The following is a 19,407-nucleotide window of genomic DNA, read 5'->3' as shown; positions in this document are numbered from 1 at the left end:
CTGGGGCCACAGCAGGCCACAGCTTGAACTATCTGGACAACAATTGACCGAGCCGAAGGCAGGGCGGGCGCCGCCAGCGCCACGGAAGGCAGGGCAAGGCCCGAGGCAGGCATGGAATATGAATTCAAAATTTTGAGGCTTAAAAGTTTTTTTAGGGGGGCATCTAATGTGGTGACGCCAGGAACATTAGGAAATTAAAACTCTCCTTGGTATACTGAGTGGGTACAAAAAACTTTAATCACTGAGACAGAAGCATCTTAAATAAAGATGATCATTCTTTAAATGTAATTGCACATTAACAGCTACGTTGGCTTGCTCTAAATTAAAGTTTTTCATGAAAAGGTAACAAAAATAGTTCTACAAAATCTAGTTAAGATAAATATATGTCTAATGACTAGACAATAGAACATATAAACAAAGTACAAGACTACTGATCACAGCCGGTAAGGTCTTGAAGTCTTTGTGCACCTTCAGCACAATGGCAGTCTAGATAATAATAATAATAATAAATAGATAATTTGTATTACCTCTTATCTTAATTACTTCACTTGAAATTGCACTACATTTACATAATAATTTTAGAATTACTTTTGGCTTTACACAGTGAACAAGGTGTGGGTTTTTTTTTTTTTTGAAATAACTTTGCACATACATAATACTACTAGTCCCATCATGGAGATCAGCGTTCCCAGTAAACACAGTATAACTGCAAAATAGAAAACTTAAAACACTAGCAGATATTAATCTTTACTTAGGACTGTCTTATTCTGTAAAATCACATTCACGTTACTAACTTATTAAGGAACTGCTATGAACAAGTAAGTTATTTTTTAAATCACATTTGGCAGAGGACAACTCATCAGAACATAAATGTGATGAACTCAGTTTACATTCAGTCTTATAAGTATGAAGAACATAAAATAATGGCACGTGTTATTGCACAAATACTTAAAATTAAATAGTACAAATCACAATTATTTGAGAAATTGCCTGATTGCATTCAAGGAACAACTAAGTTTCAAACTTTTCCCAGCCACTTTGGGGCGAGGAAGGGAACAAATATAGTTCTTCATATCATAGTAGCCATGTAGGTCCATAGAAATTGGGCTAAGTATAAGATTTTTCTGGATTTTAAACCAGGAACAAAGGCATCCAAGCCCTCTGGCGCCTCTTTCTGGTGCTTCAGTGGGTGCATCGAGTCTTGAATACACTTGGTTCTTCTTTGTAGAGCCTGTCATGTATCGAAAAGCAAGAACTCTGCCTGCAGCTATGGAACCATCTTCTGAACGGAATGCACACCAGTCACTTATTGAAATTACAGGCTCTCTTGAAGGAAATGTAACTTCATTGCTACGTAGGGAGTGGTTAGGCAGAGATGATTCCTGTACTCGTAGCAGTCTGTCAGAGCTGATTTTGGTGTTGCCAGTCCGGAGCAACCAACAGAATGTGCTTTTCCTAATAATTTCTGGTTCTTTAGTACTGCCAGCAACAATTATGAAAGGGCAGGTCTCTGTGATCTTTACATTTGGAAATGTCTTCAGGCTCAAACTCCCACTGGAAACAATGTATAGATCTTCCATCACATCGGATACTTCACCAGTAGTGTCTTCATAAGTTTCACCACTTTCTTCTTCCGGCTCGTCAACTTCTGCAGGGTCTTGATATCCTTCAACATCTTCCTCTAAATCCATTTCAGAAGGATTTATGTGCTCCAAGCCTGATGGAGGAATGAATGTGGGAGATTTCTTATCTACAAGACCAACTTTCACAGCATTCTTAAATGCTTCGGACAATGCAGACAAAACAGCTGCCTCTATCTCGTAATCTTCAGGCAGAGAAACTGGAACGTGAGACACAGCATTGGACTTCAGAATGGCTTTATGGTGTCGAGGAAAGTTTATAATTCCCTCTAAATTCAGCCGACTTGAGGCAAGTGTGTCGCTTCTTCTGAAAGCACTCTGCATTTCCAAAATTGAAAATGAAACCTGTTCAGAACGAATATCCCTGAATGTCGATTCACAGGGTTGACTCGACATGAGCCATGGACAGAACAAGTTGTGTTCTTCACTGTCCCTAAACTTGATAATGCTTACAATTAACGCATGAGCATTAAGTTCAACACAATAGTAAACATTTCTTGTCACAAAGTTACTATCCAAGGTGTAGCCAGGTGTCTTCAAAATTTTCTCTCTCCATAGTCGCAGATAAAATACCCACTTCCAAATCATTTCTATTCGTTCCAGTGGACTGAGAGATGGAGAGGTAAAAGATTCGACAACTTCTCTCATCATGTCTAAGTACAAAGCAGTTGCCATGCTGCCCTCGACTTTATCCTGCAGAAGTTCTGTAACTTTCTTGTCAGACATTCTTAACATGGCAGCATGATTCATTTTGTCTTTCTGATCAAGGTCAGAAATGCAGAGAAGATGTTTATCCTTAAGTTGATGCTTCTGAACTAGTTCAACTAAATGACCACTTGTAGCAACTAAATAATTTCCAAATGGCAGAATGATGGAGGGTGACAAGAGGCGGTTTTTGAATTTGTTTCCAATGTGTATCGGGTCCTGGACACACACAAAAGGCATAGACCTCTTGGCTCGGAACCATGGCCACTTGTCATCAGAAGATGCTTTCACCATTACAAAGGTCATGCATTTCAGTAGTCGGCCATCACCATCAGATGCAAAACCGCAAACTTCAACACCTTCTGCAGTCATTGCTGAAAGTGTCCACTGCCAACGGTGATGAACCTCCTGTGCCGTAAATTTGTTGTCTGTTCCAAACATTGCCACAACAAATGTTGGGGACTTGGGAACAAGCGGTTGAGCAACGATGCAGTAGACAGAGGAGCTGGCGGTATTTTCTGAAAAAAGAAATCTTATGAAAATTTAACATTTAGTTGAAATTTCAATGCACTAAAGCTTTATTTTGTATTGACTCTTTGAAAAATGAAAGCTGAATTTTAATGAAACTGCTTATTTATATCTTAAATAGAACTATTTCAAGTGTAAGATTCAAGTTTAGCACATTGCTCGAGTCACATAAAAAAATTGAGAGCACAGAGAATGTTTTACATACCTGAGAAATAGCGGGCAATAACCTCAGCTGTGGTGGCAGGGAAGGCTCCAACTATTGGCAATCCATTGTTATCCAGAGGCAATGGAAATCCAACAACTTGATTGGTACTAGGATGGTATTGCACTCTTTGCGCCACAACCGTGGCATCTTCAGAGAGAAAGACTTTACAAGGATATTTTCTTTCATCCAAAAATTGCTTCAGTTGCTTTATGCGGAAGGCACCCTCAATAAAAAAGTCTTTAGTATAGATGAGTCTCCTAATGGTGGTGGCAGATGGTATAGGTAAGTTGTTACACAGTATTTCATAGAGTTGAAGACCACCAACATGAAATAGAAGATATCCAAGTTCCTTTATGACATCATCGTAACGCTCTCCACCAGTCTTTCTGTTTGCATTCTTCTTTGCAGACTCCAAAAGTAGCTCCAACATGGTGCTAATTTTGGGAGGAACATTAGAGTCTTTGTTCACTTTACCTTCCATAAATGTCACAAGGCTCTGTCTCAGTTCTTCATTTTTCTTAATTTCAATCTCCAATTGATTCAAAATTTTAAAATATTTAGTAATTGGCTGGCATTCTTGAGCAGCTATGGCTAGCTTCCTCTTTTGTCGTTCACTGCGGCTGTATTGGTTGAGTTGCCAATTATGATGTAAATGGTGGAGGGCCTGGGCCGCATGTTCCTGCTGCCCCCCACTCTCTAAAAAGATTTATTTGAAGAGGAATCATCACACCCTGCAATCAAAACAATATCATTAGTTTCAACAGTACTGTACTTACAAGGGGAAAAAACTAGAAGATATATTACTCACTTTGTTTATCTGCTGACTCTTCAGGCGAGTTGTTTTCAATCATGTCCCCATTTCTTGCACCGCCATGGCCCTTATCTGTAATTTTAAGACAAAAATAATGCACAATTCAATTTGTTGATGAAACAAAAAAAGAGCATCCGTTCACTATCAACCTTCCAAACACCTCTGCTAAACTACGGGCAAATTAAACTGTTATGTGCAGTCCATAGAAAAAGAAAGAAATAAAGGAAAAGAACTCACCTTTTTCATTTCCTGACTCTCTCTCTCCTTCTGTGTTATCACCATTTTCAATTGTTTTCTCACCTGTAATAAAAACACTTTTATTATCAACAGTTTGTATATTATGGTTGACTCAAATGCAAAAAAAAAAATAAACAAAAAAACTTACCGTTTGGATCATCTGCATCAGACTCATCTGATGAAGTAATGGTCCTCTGAGTCCTCCTGGATTTACCTCCAACAGGTTTGAAAACAGAGTCAATTGGAGTGACATTCTTAGACAGGTTATTGTTCTTTCTTTTGCTAAAGTGGCTCCTAATATGAGCATAAAAATTACTGGTGTTCCACCTGGTTACATTCCGTGTTATTTTTCTTTCTTCTTCGCAGTCCTGTACTGGACAGTTTGCTTCTGCAACTAATGAGCCTAACCCATCTCTAACCACTTTGCATACAATTTCCTTGTCTTTTAAAGATGGGTAGTTGGCTGCAATATAGTTCTTGATAGTCTTCTCAAGATCTGCTTTTCCATCGCATATGCTTTTGTTTGTTGGTTCAGAGTTGCTTGGCGTAACTTTGTTCTTTTTGCTGCTGGTATTGGTATCACTCACATTGTCACTAGAATTCAATCGTTTCTTGTTAAAAGAAATAATGGATTTAGATCTGTCCACTAAAAGTTTCAGGGCTGCTCGAAGACCACCAACAAAGACGAAAGCCTTTGGATTATCCTTGAAAATTGAATAATATTCTTCGTATTTAGAAGAGGAAATCACATTAGGCAAAGTGTTTTGCATGAAAGATTCAATTTCTTTCAAGTCTTTATCCATGTCGAAGCGACTAAGAGCAAATAGATTGTCAAACTTTGTCGCTTTTAAAATCAATTTTAAATCTGCAGGAAAGTATCCATCCTCCTCTACTAGAGCCCACAGCTCATCGCCACTTGCCTGCCAAAAAGAAATAACGAAACAGATTAGTCATTCAAACATTAGTCATAGAAACAGATTACCAATTGTCAATGGTATCAACATTAAAAATAAAAACAATACAATGTTAATAGTAATAAGAGTCCATTTGGATGTAGGTGCTCTAGTGTTTGTGTACAAAAGTGGCTTTCAAATATTGCCAGGCTAAGCCAGGGGCAAAGAAACATTCACTGACAGGTTAAGGATTATTTACCTGTAAACCACTCATCTCTCTGGCTAGGTTAGGTCTCTCGATCACTCAGAATTATTGATAACCTGAAAATATTCCATAATTAGTTGACATAGACCTGAAAATAATGAAACTAAACCCCTGCATTGGGGAATCCTAACCAAGCAACATTAAGTAGAGTCTAACAGATTACGCTTCTCAAAGCAAACAGTAGTTCTTGGTTGTTAGCCCTCAATTATTGACGGTTAATGAACAAATATTGTTACATTTAGGACTAAATCTATTACTGTTAGCATTTGCTTACTTACAATAATAAGAGGAGAGCAGATTTTGAACTTGTGGCCCAGGCGATGAGAATGCTAGGTGGGAGGGGGCGAGGGAAGCGCGCGAAAGTATACATCAATGACAGCAACCGCTCCTTGTACAGTCCGTTCACCGTAAGGACGCTAAAACAGCACGCTTAGTATCAAACATCTCCCCGATAATGTATTTGGGGTTCGTGTGTGCCTCGGTATGGATAAAATAACGCAGAGGACTGCAAGTAAGGCACTAGAAACCCGATATGGCAAGGAAATAGCATTGGTATTACGCGGTATTACGCGGGTATTACGCGGTATTACAGGGTATTACGCGGTATTACAGGGTATTACAGGGTATTACGCGTATTACTGCGTATTACAGTGTATTACAGGGCAGCGTGTACAGGGTATTACGCGAGTGCATACCCCCTCGGGATAACGGTGGAGCAGGGCCACAGCAGAAAAAGATGTACTTACCGCCCAAATTTGGTGTTGATTATGAAATCACTGCATTTCAATAATCATACTGAGCAACTGTTCAATCTAACCAACCAGTTATTGTGGGCAGTTCCACAAAACATTCTACCATACTCAAGCTATACTGTAAATGTTTTCTTTGGAAGTTGGTGCGCTGGTGAGGTTATACTGTCTGCTGATCTGATACCGTATGCTGGAAGAACCGAGTGACAACAAAAATCACATGCACTGACTTCTTCAGTGTTTGCAAACAATGCCATCCTTGATGGACTTTGGGGTGAGACACCATCGCTGACACCAATTGTGAAGGCCTTAATTGTGCCTAAAATCGGCAGCACAAACAGCGGAGCGGAGTGTTTTCATTTTTTCTAAACACCGTCCCGCTAAACTTTTCATACGTGAAAGTATGAGAAATCCAACATTCACAGTCACCCCTTTGTTTCTGTGTAGATTAACCTCGTTTAGTTTGGTTTAAAATCAGAAACTACGATGATTTGCAAGTTTCTGGTTCATAAAAGTTATTAATTCACTTATTCTTTGAGAAGTGATGCTTGTGTCTGCGAAAACTGGACGGCTGTCTGTCATGTTAACACACACTTATCTGCTGTGGAGGATTGGAGACGTTGGGGGTGCTTTTATTATCACAGGTAAATTCTCTGCTTCCCAACAACATACATTTATAAATATAACAATACTTTTGTTTATATTTCAATTCTTTCTTCAATAAAAATGTTAGGTTAGGTTTCTTAGAGTGTCATTTAATAACTGTTGGACTACGGCCAAAATGGCACTTAGAAGATTTTAGTTTGGATAATCAATAGGTGAATGATGCAATATACAGGAAAAGTACTATTCTTAGTTTGAAAACTAATGAAACTATATTGCACCTTATTAGTCTTCATATTGAAGTTAAGTTGATGTTAATATGGATTGGTAGGTTCAGATCAGGATTACGGACAAGTTGAGTTGATAATACGGATGGGTTTAGTAGCCGTAATTATGGATCAATAGTTGTGTTTGTATTTACGGATAATTTTGTCCGTACAGAAATTCTCAAAACCTGAAGATGCTTTTTATCCGTAATACAGATGTCAAACTCCGTAATATGGACAAGCCCATCCGTAATTACAATGAATCAATTTTGTCCGTAGCTTACGGTGATGACTTATCCGTAAGAACTCTAGAGTGTACGCTTGAAGACGTTACGCTTGAAATCAAGCATACTCTGGAAATTTCCCCATGCATTTAGATAAACGGAATCTTGGAGAAAGAGCCTGTTACGCTTGATTTCAAGCGTAAACTGATTACGCTTGGAAACAGGAGAGCGATTCTCACGTTTCGGGGTAGTTTCGTTTCTTCTGACTCCTGTGCCCAAACGAGCGCAGATATCGACATGGGGTTTGTTTCTGATGTTAGGGAGGGCCATTGCCCACTAAACGCACACATTTCGAAAAGTTCACGTTCGTTGGTTTGGTCTACGTAGCGTTTGGAATACCCTAAATGTAACTTCCGTGATTGTCCAAAGAGAGCATACTCGAACTTTCCGCCCCCAGTGTGGTGGTGTGGTTCGAAAATGCTGCCAACTGTCGATGGGGATTCGAAGCTTGGCATGTCTCGAGCTAATTTCGACCGAAGACCAATACGCCAGACTTCTTTCAAAGGTACTTATGCTGCAACGAAAAATGTCCTCCGTATATTCAATTTCACTACACAAATTTCGAAAAGGCAGCTGTGGACTTCTCCCCAAGCCAAACTTTAAACTTTCCATGACACAAGCCATCAAAGTGGAGTCCCTGGGATATAATTGCATGGGTCGCGGAAATCTAACATGCTGTACACGGTCTCAAAGCGGGCTGGAGCATTATAAAATGGCGTGTATCAACAATTACCTGTAACTTCCGTGGCACCCTTTACCCAATGTTGCAGCAGCACTAGGTGAAAAAATTTTCCGCTTAAATGTCGGGCTTAGAGTATCATTTGACCCTGGAACGACTTTTAAGCCACAGCAAGCCCGAGTCAGCCGTTAAAGCCGATTTTCACACTTTGTAACTTCCGTGATAACGTAATTTCCGTGATCAAAACACCCACTAAAACGTATGGGAATACCTTATGGCTCATGTTTTTAGGAAGGTAGTACAAGGTCTTTACTATAAATACCATTGCCATAACTCTAGTATCGTCCAGGACCCCTATAATCAGAAAAACTTAATTGGATATTTCTCACTTTCGGCAAATCAGAGAAGCCAAAACTACCCCGAAACGTGAGAATCGCTCAGGGGGTGATACTACGCTTTAGGTTTACCAGTGCCTACACAGTAAAGTCCTTACGGATAGCGTGTTTGTAGGTTACGGATAGTTTTGTGCAGCCATATTACGGATCGAATTTTGTTTGTAATACGGATGTTTTTGTCCGTAATACAAAGGTTTTGATGTCCGTAATTTACAGATAATTTCGTTGTAACATACGGATTCCCAAATCTTTGTATTACGGTCAAAAACATCCTTATTACGAACAAAATTCGATCCGTAATATGGCTGCACAAAACTATCCGTAAGGACTTTAGCGTGTGAAATAAAAGGCGACGACGTTTACGAGTCTAATCGGGTTGAAGTCACTGTTACGTTTTACAGTGTCTCGTTCGATGGAGTCCATTTACGCAGTGTAGAACCAAAACTGGAAATTGTATCAAATCCAGACGAAGGCTCGTACAGATGCCAGCACGCCGGGTTGATGATGACGGACAGGAAAGTCTCTTTGCATTGTGTCACAAGAGCTGTGATGGGCTTCAATCCAAACGAAAAGTCGCTGAAGTATCTGCGCACTGCCTTGACTTTGAAACGAGCAGGCTATTCACACAAACACTGCAAACTGCATCAAACCCAAACAAAAACTGGCACAGGCACCAGCACACAGCGCACTGCCCGGCCTTTGGGACGAGCAGGGATGCCTACGCATGCCACCATGTACGTAGTGCACGCCACGGGCCGCACGGCAGAGCTCTGGGGAGCCATCCACCAGGCGGGCCCAGGCCCTCGACGACAACGCTGCCAGTGGTCTCGCATCTGGAAGGAGATATTTCACTGTCACTGGGGTGGGTCAGCGCTCAGAGCAAATGTCTAAAGGGGGCAGCAGGCCTGAGAGGCTCTTGAAAGGTAGGCAGCACTTCATATCTGCAAGAAGTCAAGAGGCAATACGCAATTTACCAAGGCGCAACACTTCGCCCTATCAGTGTTCGAAAAACAACACACAGCCCCTGCAAGTAAGCAAACAGTACAACTTTGGCCCTCCCTCAGGACAATTCTAGGTCCACGTGTCACGTAAATCCATACTGCATCTGAAAATGTTATACAAAACGATTGCAGGAAGCCCTCTCTCAGGTCACTCCTGCCCCGACAACTCATGGAATAGACGAAACTGTACAGCGCTGCGGACTAAATCATTCAAACCGCCTTGTTGCTCAAAATAATTCATCAGCCACCGACTCAGCAGTCAGCACGGCAGGGAGTAGAACGCGGAAAGATAGCCGAGAATGTGGCCAGCTGCGACACACACTGTGACCAAAAGGAACGGAAAATTCTGTTAATTTTTTTTGCCAAGATTCTCTGAAGCCCATTTATCAATATTCTTCGTAGGCTGCTCTTGCAGTTTTCTCCGTAGGACCGTACAGGGTTCTCCGTAGGACCTGGAAGACTAGTCCTACGGAGATGACCGTACGATCCTACGTAGAATACTGTAAGGTCCTACAAAGAATATCGACAAGGGGGCTACCGAGAATTACCACAAGCTGTTTACCGAGGGGGCAACCACATTGCGACGTATCCCAGCAGAACAGGCGTATCTGTGGAGTGACCGTAAGAAAAGGCGGATCTGTAGGAGGCCCACGAAGAAGGGCGGATCCAACTTTTTGGTCGATATTTTGACTAAAATGATCCTTACTTTCTGAAACGTATTTTTAAACAAAAAGTTGGATCCGCCCTTTTTTGCGGTGTCAAAAACAGATCCGCCTTTTCTTGTGGTCGCTCCACAGATACGCCTGTTCTGCTGGGATACGTTGATTGGATGTTTGGGGACACAAGATTTCTTAAGGCTAAAGGTTTTGCCGGATTTCGCAAGACTTTAACCGATAACACCCAAAATTTGCTTGTTTTTGGCCTTTATGGGGGGGTTCTACCGCTCAGGGGACACAAGATTTCTAGAGTGGTTGCCCCCTCGCTGTTAACATAATTTTCCGTAGCTTTTTGCCACAGTGTCGCGTGAAGGAGCAAACCTCCAAGCCCTCCGTGTGGTGTGCAAGTCAAGGCAGTCCTTCCACCGAGGGCGATGGCGCGGTACCGGTTCCTGTAACTGCTCTGCTCCCTGCGCCCTCGCCCCCTTTGAAGTGGCGGTGCGGAACTCAGCGAGCGCCACCGCATTGGCGGCCGCCGCCGTCAATGATTCACGCGCCATGCATAATCGGGCAGACGAGTGTGTGTCGTCGCGGCACGCACGCCGCGCCGCACGCAACACCGCCGCAGAGAGGGGCAGTGGATGCCTCGGGACGTACTCCCGTCCGGGTCCGTCATACTCACAACTCGTCAGGCAACATCGGGGTGGCGTTGAAGGACTGTCTCACTCATTCTGCTGAGGAGGATCGCGGCGCCGCACACTGTGGCAAACAAAAAGGTGCGGGAAATTCGGTTCATTTTTTTGCCAAGATTCTCCGTAGGACCCTACAGTATTTCCCGTAGGACCGTACATGCGTGTAGGACCGTACAGTCGTCTCCGTAGAACCTAGAAGACTGTATAGTCCTACGGAGAAGACTGTGCGGTACGGTCCTACGGAGTGTACTGAAAGGTTCTACGGACGACAAGGGAGCTACGGACAATTACCACAAACTGTTAACAGAATTTTCCGTAGCTTTTTGCCACAGTGAAAACGCATGAGTCGAAAGGAGCAGTCCAAAATAGCCAGGTACTTGCCAAAATAATGCCTAATAATGCCTAACCAATATAAACCAAAAGATTTTCAGTGCACTCTGCGAGGGGCGCCTCACTGCTCGAAAATGTGTTCAACTGAGTGATGAATGGGCGTGTGAATGGGGTGGAATGTGCTGATGGACCCGGAATGCGGGCGCGCGGCGACAACTTGAGGCACTCCAGGAGGTCCTCAGCGGTGACGGGGCGCAGCGGGGCCTCGTGTCGTCCTCCGTGACCGTGGCCTCGACGGCCTTGTTGAGGAGCCGCGATGCCTGGGGCGCGGGGCCGGCCGGCGCGTGCAGCGTCTACGCCTACAGGCAATCCATCGGACGGCGGCACGCCCTGGGCTGCCTCCGGTGCTGTCGAGCCTCAGCAGCATGGCGGAGTGGTCGGAGACGGGCGCGGCGTGCAGTTCCACTGAAAGCAAAGGCAGGGCGGCGCTGCTGACGTGCCTCTTGTCGAGGCGGGACGAGTAGTGGAACGCGAGTCCTGGCTCGCTGGAGCGAGGTTGTCCAGGCGTCGCGCAGCTTCAATGACGTCACCACGTTGAGGATATTAGGACACGGGGCCGCCACGCCCGTCGTGTCGGCCTTGCTTCGGACGGCGTTGAAGTCGCCCCCCAGGACCAGCTTCTCGCCGGCGTCGGCCAGGACTCCTCCATGAAGAAGCGCGGCCGCTCCCTCCTGCCTTGGGACCCTGCTGGGGCACAAACGTTAGCGAGCAAGACGTCGCCGACCCACGCCGACATGGCCCGGCCGCTGGACAGCTTCCTGATGTTCTTGAGCTCCACGCCGCGCCGCCAGAGGAGCGCCGTCCCGCGGCCCGCGTCGCCGAAGTTCACCGCCTCGTCGTAGCCGAAGAAGTTGAAGGCTGGGCGTGCATGAATAAGTCTGATACAATAATGAGGCACTCCTGACTTTGCCGTGTGTCCTGGAGAAGCAAATTTCAAGTGCTGGTCCCCGCCGAAAATTGATGAGATGTCTCACCCTTCGAATCACAGTGTAATTAGTTAGGAATATTTTTAACTTTTCCTTCCCCCAATTTGCATTACTTTGAAACTGGATTAGCCAAGCCAAAGAGGCCTCATTTCCTGGACATCCAAATCCATCATTGACTGAACGATAGCAAAGCCCGTTACTCGGGTGGGGTTGGAAAGTTATTTTCTGTCTGTGTGTCTGTCTGTCCGCACTACTTCTCCTGAACGGCTCGGCCGATTCAGCTGAGATTTCACTGCTTTTCTAAGTGTAATATTACACTTTTTTTATTATATTATCATTATTTAATGAACTCATTTAAAAAGCAAGAACATTTATATTGCATTAGTAGTGCCATGAAAACGTTATTGCATTTTAAGTGCAATAACGATCGTATTGCATTATTTCTGAACGACTTCTTGCGTTTGAAATTCTTCTGTATTTATTTTGTAAAGAAGTTTAAAAGGAAAGTAACTTTTTGTTTGTAGACGAAAGAGAATTTTAAGTTTGGTTTAACGAAGGGACTGAAGATAATATTTGTAAGCAATATTTGAACTGTTTGAACTACATGATCCCTTTTTTCCTAGGACTTTGAAGTTTCCCCAACGTGGGAAGAATTTCAAAACTTCCCTGAATTTGTGCATCGGCACGAGGCTATTATTGAGGAGCAACTGGAACTTCTGACACAAATTGAGAAATGCAAGAAGCTGGTAAAGTACCTCAAGGCGGGTGACCTTCTGCACGGTCTCGGTGGCAAGACGGTATCAAGCAGGAGTGCGAGGTGCGCTGAAGCAGTGTCATACCATGCTGGCCTCCATCGATGACGCTTGGGACATGGTTCGTTTGAGTCACGGCCCTAGTTTTGACTCAGAGACACGCCGTTGGGATGGGTGGCCTACCCAGCCGGCGCGAATCGTTTTCAAGGCGAGGCGCGCGCATGACAGTTACGGGGCAGAGCAGGCGGTTGGGGCTGGGTGCGGGGCGGACGGAGGGTAGCTAGCCACATATTTTCAGTAACCTGTTTGCTAATTATTTGGTAAATTTTCCATAATTTTCTCACTTGTTGTAGATTGTTGTCGCTCTGGGTGGCGAAACTGCGAAAAGATTGCAGGGCATTGACATGGAAGTGGTGAAGGCCCTCATCAGCTTTTCGAAGCCCTTCGACACAACCCCAGCCAACTCCAATGGCGATATCCGGTTGCTAGCGGCCTCTCCCCTCTCCCCGCACCACCCCGAAGCTGTTTCCGGCTGCCCTCAGTCGGCCTGGGCTTTTGCCACTACCATAAAAAAAACATAGGTGATTTTCTAAGCTCATTCGTCGCTGAGATAGTAATCTGGTGCACGCTTGACTGAAAAAATGATTTTTATTTTTATTTTATGTCCTTTAAATATGCCACATAACTTCGATTTCTAGTTTCTTGTAACAAGAAAAGCTGGTTACTTTTTGCATCGATAAGTTCTTCCTACGCAGCACTGCCATGTGTAAACAATGTTTCTTTCTGCTATCTGTGGTCAGCTGTTGATGCATGATGTCTTGAAATTTTTTTAAATTCCTGTTAGTAATTAGAAATGGGGGCTAAGAAAAAACGCTGCTCTGTCCCAGGCTGCACAGCCTTTGCAGTGTCCGGTGATGGGAAGACGGTGTTCCGTTTCCCATCAAATCCGGAGCGGTAAGTGTGTCCTTTAACCTCGTCCAACATTCTGGAGATGTGTGCATTTATTTTTGCTTCTTTAAAGGCGGCGTGAATGGATGCAGCGAATTGGGAACAGAAAATTGATGACAGAAAAACTTTCCACAATCAAGAGCACTCGGTTTGTTTGTCCGTCCCATTTTGAAAAGAAAATGTTTCGGGACAAACACCATGATCATCTTCACAGTTTTGCGTCAGTATTTCAGTCCGTTGTTTCTATTTGATCTTATTGTATTGAATTGGAATGATATGATAACATGAATATTTCAGTAAACCAACAATTTTTCCTGCTGGGCATACTTTTCTGACTGACCTTGAAATGACTGGGTGGGATCATGAAAATGGTACGTTTTATGGTGCCACGCATTAATGATAATAATATAAAAGAATGTTCCTAATTATATCAAATATTATTTGTTTTGTTTTTCAGGTACCTTTTGTGTTCGAAATACATCTACTGAAATTAATGGAGTATTTGAATTCAAATCCAAAAAAAAACTGGTGTCAATATTAAAACCAAAATCTCCAATTGCAACACATGTGTCTCCTCCTGGTCCATCTTTTCCTCCTACAGGTTTGTGGTTACATTTTCTTCCCTTGTCTAAGTTCAGGCTTCTCATATTTTTATATTTTCAATTATTACATTTCAGATTATCAATTTCTTACGAATGAGAGTGAAATGGAGCCTTTCCTTTCTGACCCTGAGTCCTCCAAAAGTTAGTATGGTACATTGTGTTCATTTCCAGAGTGGAGCATGTAACTCCATTATCCATCACAAAGAGGTGTTCCAAAATTATAAATTTTTTTTACTTGGACAGGAAAGCGATCAATTGAAGAAGAAGATGAGGCTGGAAAGGCAGAGAAGTGCCCAAGAAGGGACTCTTCTCCTTCTCCCTCTTCTCTTCCTCGTCGTAAGTTGCAAAACATTCTTTGTTTGGAGGCCTCATATTTTTGCAGTCATAACACCTTGATCTTTTTTCTTTGCAAGGTTCCATAGAATCCACAGGGGCTCGTCTACGTTCTCCAAAAAGAGTCAGCATTCAGCAAATTGCTGCAAGTGCTGGAGTGCCATCTATGTCCGGACCTAGGGAAATAAAAATAGCTAAGAAGGCCCAAGAATACAGACAGATGGCACACACATTTAGAAGAAAGCTGGAAGTGTGTCGTAGAGAAAATTCATCTCTCAAAAAACTTGCATCCAGAAGATTTATTGACATGGTAGATGAACTACAAATATCTCCTGTAACTCGACAGATTGTAAAAGCAGAGATGAAGAATTTCAAGAGGAAAAAAAAAGCAAGAATATGGACACATCAAGACAAATTATTTTCTCTTGCTATTTACAAACGAAGTTCCCGTGCTTATCGGTTCATGAGGGAATACATGCTTCTGCCTTGTGAAAATACTTTGAAATCATTATTGGCAAAGGTACCACTTGAACCGGGAATTTCTAAAACTCTGCTGTCTTTGCTGTCAGAACAGGTGAAAAGAATGTTTCCATGGGACAAGTATTGTATGGTCTCCTTTGATGAAATATTTCTGAGAGGAAGTTTGTTTTTCAACCCTGGTAAGAATGTCATCGAAGGATTTGAAGACTATGGCCACAAGGGCCGCACCAATAGAGTGGCTGATCATGCACTAGTATTCATGGCTCAAGGACTAAACACAAAATGGACATTTCCTGTAGCATACTTTCTTGTCAGCAAGACATGCCCGTCAACCATGTTGAAAAGTCTCTTGGTTGATGTCGTGAAATCTCTCATGTCTATTGATTTGATTGTGTTTGGCTCCATATCTGACCAAGGCCCTACTAATCAAGGGGCGATTTCTGAATTGAAAAAAGAGAGTGGTGATGCTGTATTTTACTCGGTTGATGGTCACAAGCTTGTTCATATCTGGGACATGCCCCACATCCTGAAAAACGTCCGGAATAATTTACTCTCAAGTAATTTAGAATTTGATGGTGGAGTGGCCAGGTGGAGACACCTCATTCAATTTTTCAAACTTGACGAGTCCTTGTATAAGATGTCAAATCTGACCTATAAACATTTGAACCCTCAAGGCCGAGACAAAATGAGAGTTCCCATTGCAGCTGAAACATTAAGTGCTACAACATCAAGAGCTATCAAAACATTTCAGGCCTTGAAGAATTGTCCTGAGCTGCTGGAATCCCTGATTTTTGCAAAACTCTGTGATCAGGTTGATCTTTTTTTTGATTTATGTAATGGTCCAAGAAGTGGGGAGAAGGTGAAGGAAACTAGAGCAAATGTCACATCACTTTCACTTCACCATGAAAAGTGGTCTGAGGTATCTGCTGCTCTTAAAAACTGGACATTCATCAGAAAATCAGATGGCTTACGGCATGTGCCCCCTTGTGTGAATGGATGGATCCAAAACATCCAAAGTTTTCGTGCTTTGTGGAAGAAAGTTGAAAATTGTGGTCTTAACATCTTGAAATTACGTCATCTAAACCAGGATCCTGTTGAAAATTTGTTTTGTTTAGTGCGCCAATGTGCTGGAAGTGCCACTGACTTGACAACCAGAACTTTTGCTGCTGCTCTCAAAACTTCATTGGTGACAAGGTTTGCATGTCCAGTTCGTGATAAAAACTGTCTTGATGACGAGTCTTTTTTTGTGAGTGATCTCTCTAAATTATTACTATCAGCTGAGCAAGCAGAGAGCCCTTCCTTGAATGATGAAGAATGTTTGATACGTGGTGATATTCCTCAAAAGAGAAGTCCCATTTCAAGCAATCCTGTTGAGAGGCAAGGGCCAACCCAATTGTTAAGCTCCATCATTACCAGCATTTCCCAAGAGATAAAGTGCGATGAGTGCTTATCTTTACTTTGCTCACATGAAAGAAGACGTGACACCATGCTCGTTAGTGCATCTTCATCTCTGGATTTGTTTCCTTCGGCTGCTTTGGTTACATTGTATCTTAATGCACTCTCCACATTCAATCAAAAGTCCATCCGACTCCTCCATAAAAGGAATGTCACAACTGAAATTGCAGAAGTCTGTAATTTGTTGGATTGGTCTAGGGTATTCTGCCCTGCTCATCACGAATCAGAATATAAGAAAATCATACTTGAAAAAACTGCTAACTTGCTTATCAAATCCAAGATTAAAGACGTCAACCAAAAATTCAAAGAAAAAGTTGTGAGACGCTCAAGACAAGTGATGGCAAGTGACATAAAGAATTGTGATGGGCTCAGAGCCTCTGAAGAGTTGACAGAGATACATTCGGCAGATTTGCAGTTTCTTCTAGGACCAGGTTTTTTAAGGCCTCTCAAATCTCCTTTGTGTGTTATTGGAATGCACTTTGTCATCTTAATATATATTGACAATTCCATATCGCCAACTAAATGTATCATTTTCTGTGTAGAATTTACTTAATATTTTTGCCGGTGGTCATGTGCATTTGGGCGAATCATCACACAGTATTTTTCTCCTATCCATTTTTTTATGTCATTTGCCATCGACTGTTGTAGGTTACTGACATAAAAAGATTCTCATAGAGCACGGTAACAAGTTTTCTAGTGGGTCTTGGTTTAGATTTTATTTAAATGTATGTTCCTATTCTAATTTCCAACTGTTTCCTCAAAGCATGACAGTTAAATCACAGTTTTCTGTATCGAAGATCATAAGGAATCTATTGTGTCTCTCTGCATGATTATCTTATCTTTTTATTCCTTTTTTTAAACACATGTTTCAGGTTTTATGGGACGAGCCATCATTTTCGTCACCCCATTCTCCTATTTACATCATCATTCATGGGAAATTTAGATGAGTCTATAAATTGTGTTTCACTTGATGTTCCTTTAAATTTTACCCCTTGTGACAGTAAAGCTTTTCTGAAAGTTTGCCTCTTGTTTCAGGGGTTGCTGCTGCCGCTGTGCCTGCTGGGTGCTCCACCCCTCAAAGGGGTTCCACAAGCAACGTTCCAATAACACCTATGAGGACCCCGGTGAGGGCTGAAATGGCTCCTCCTGCGTCGTTGTTTGTGACCCCAGCGAGGCAGAAAGTGCTGGCCAACTGGCAACCTCCACCATCGCCTAGCACTCCAATGGTACTACTAACTTGTAACCTAACCATTCCAATGTAAAACTACCCATTTCAAATCAATCAAGTTACACTGTATTTTATCGCCTGTTTCAGAAAACCACTGCTGCTGAGATAGGATTGGCACAAATGAAAGATTTGGCTGTTTCAAAAAAAGTAAGTCTTCTTACATCTCTTTCTTGAAAGTACAATAAATAGTCAGCATATCACAATATTTACAATTTTTTTCAGCTTGGATCTTTAACTATGCCTCTGCTGAAACAGTTCTTGAAATCCCAAGGAAAGCGAGTTGGAGGCAACAAGACCGAATTGATTGTAAGAATTCAAGAGCTGTTTGGTGTGTAACAGAATTGCTTTGCTTGTTTGTTAGTATGTTGACATTCTTCCTTTTCTTTAGTTGGTTAACACTTTTGAATTTTCTATGTTTGTTAGTATTAACGAATTTTCTATTTTTGTTAATCTTGACGAATTTTCTATTTTTGTTAATCTTGAAGAATTTCCTATTTTTGTTAATCTTGAAGAATTTCCTATTTTTGTTAATCTTGACACAGTTCATTTATTGTCAATAAATGATACCAACAATAACTGTTTTGGTTTTGAACCCTTTGAATCTCCCTCTTCTTGTGCTGCCAACGTGATAACAAAAATACACTAGGCATGGCGACGCCAGGGTGACAATTGGTGCCGTCAGGTTGGCAAGAGCCCAGGCCGACTCGGTCCACAGGCGACGGCGCTTTAGCACTAGGTTGGTGGGGGTTGCTTCGACACAGAGGCCAAAAAACTCGAGGGTGAGAACTACCCGACTCTGCCTCTCGTCACCCTAGCACAGCATCGCAGGAAGCTGGGCACTGCAGGAAGCCTGTCGTGCTTGCCCGAGGCGACGATGAGCAAGGGTGAGTACTGCGTTGCGTATCGTACTGACTGAGCTGCCACAACCAGTGCCTGAGTAGCCCCCCTCCCTTTCTGCAAGTTAAATAAGGTTTGACAATTGTCGTTTTTACAGTGGAGATGACCCTGACGAGCAGGAGAATAAAATGCGGGCCTTGGCACGAAATGTGGCAGACAATCTGAGGACTACCCTGGTTGTCACGCCAACTTATCATCTCGCCACTTTGCTGCAGCCGCACTTTCGCACGCTCAAAATGCTCACGTGAACTAAACGCTAGCTCTTAAACTCACGTCACTCACGTAATCATCAAAGTCGTGTCGTCAGACTCTGATGATGAGCCATGTGGGCCGACAGGAGGCCAAGGGAGGTCGTCAAACTCTGACTCCGAGGATGAGCCATGTGGGCCGACAGGAGGCCAAGGGAGGTCGTCAGACTCTGATGAAGAGCCATGAGGGCCGACAGGAGGCCAAGGGAGGTCGTCAGACTCTGATGATGAACCATGTGGGCCGACAGGAGGCCAAGGGAGTGGCTCCCTTGTTTATCGACGTGAAGGATATTGTTACCATCGAAACCAGATTAAGAATGGGACAACCTACTTTGACCGTGAAAGACGCAAAAGGCGTAAGTGTAAAGCCACAGGTACTGTGTTAAGGGAGAGTCGGTTCTGAAACCTGACAAGGGCCACCACCATCCCAAGCAATCTGAAGGGTTTGGGGGCCGGGACATGAAAGCTAAAATTGTTGGCTGAGCGATAGCGAAGCCCGTTACTCCAGTGCGGTTGAAAAGTTTTGTTTGTCTGTCTGT

General features: G+C 42.9%; 1 protein-coding gene across 1 annotated transcript; it reads right to left on the bottom strand.

Annotated features, from left to right (window-relative positions):
- Positions 1–3,652: 3,652 nt before the first annotated feature.
- LOC117643711 lies at positions 3,653–5,693 on the bottom strand. The gene is made up of 5 exons (XM_034382764.1): positions 5,279–5,693; positions 4,275–5,046; positions 4,127–4,189; positions 3,887–3,961; positions 3,653–3,809 (listed from the first exon to the last, which is right to left on the bottom strand). Exons 1-5 carry the CDS (start codon positions 5,291–5,293, stop codon positions 3,775–3,777), a joined length of 960 nt encoding a protein of 319 aa, XP_034238655.1. The 5' UTR covers positions 5,294–5,693; the 3' UTR covers positions 3,653–3,774.
- Positions 5,694–19,407: the final 13,714 nt, after the last annotated feature.

This window comes from Thrips palmi, unplaced genomic scaffold (genome assembly GCF_012932325.1).
Source record: "Thrips palmi isolate BJ-2018 unplaced genomic scaffold, TpBJ-2018v1 HiC_scaffold_17, whole genome shotgun sequence".
In the NCBI taxonomy this organism is placed as follows: Eukaryota; Metazoa; Arthropoda; class Insecta; order Thysanoptera; family Thripidae; genus Thrips; species Thrips palmi.
The sequence above is the reverse complement of the archived record's forward strand: the minus strand, read 5'-3'. Positions and strand labels throughout refer to the sequence as shown.

Excerpts from the sequence above, each read along its gene's own strand:
- LOC117643711 (XM_034382764.1), bottom strand. Across the intron at positions 4,190-4,274 it reads TGATGCAGATGATCCAAACG|GTGAGAAAACAATTGAAAAT; the intron begins GTAAGTTTTTTT and ends TTTTTATTACAG. Across the intron at positions 3,962-4,126 it reads AGAGTCAGGAAATGAAAAAG|ATAAGGGCCATGGCGGTGCA; the intron begins GTGAGTTCTTTT and ends TTAAAATTACAG.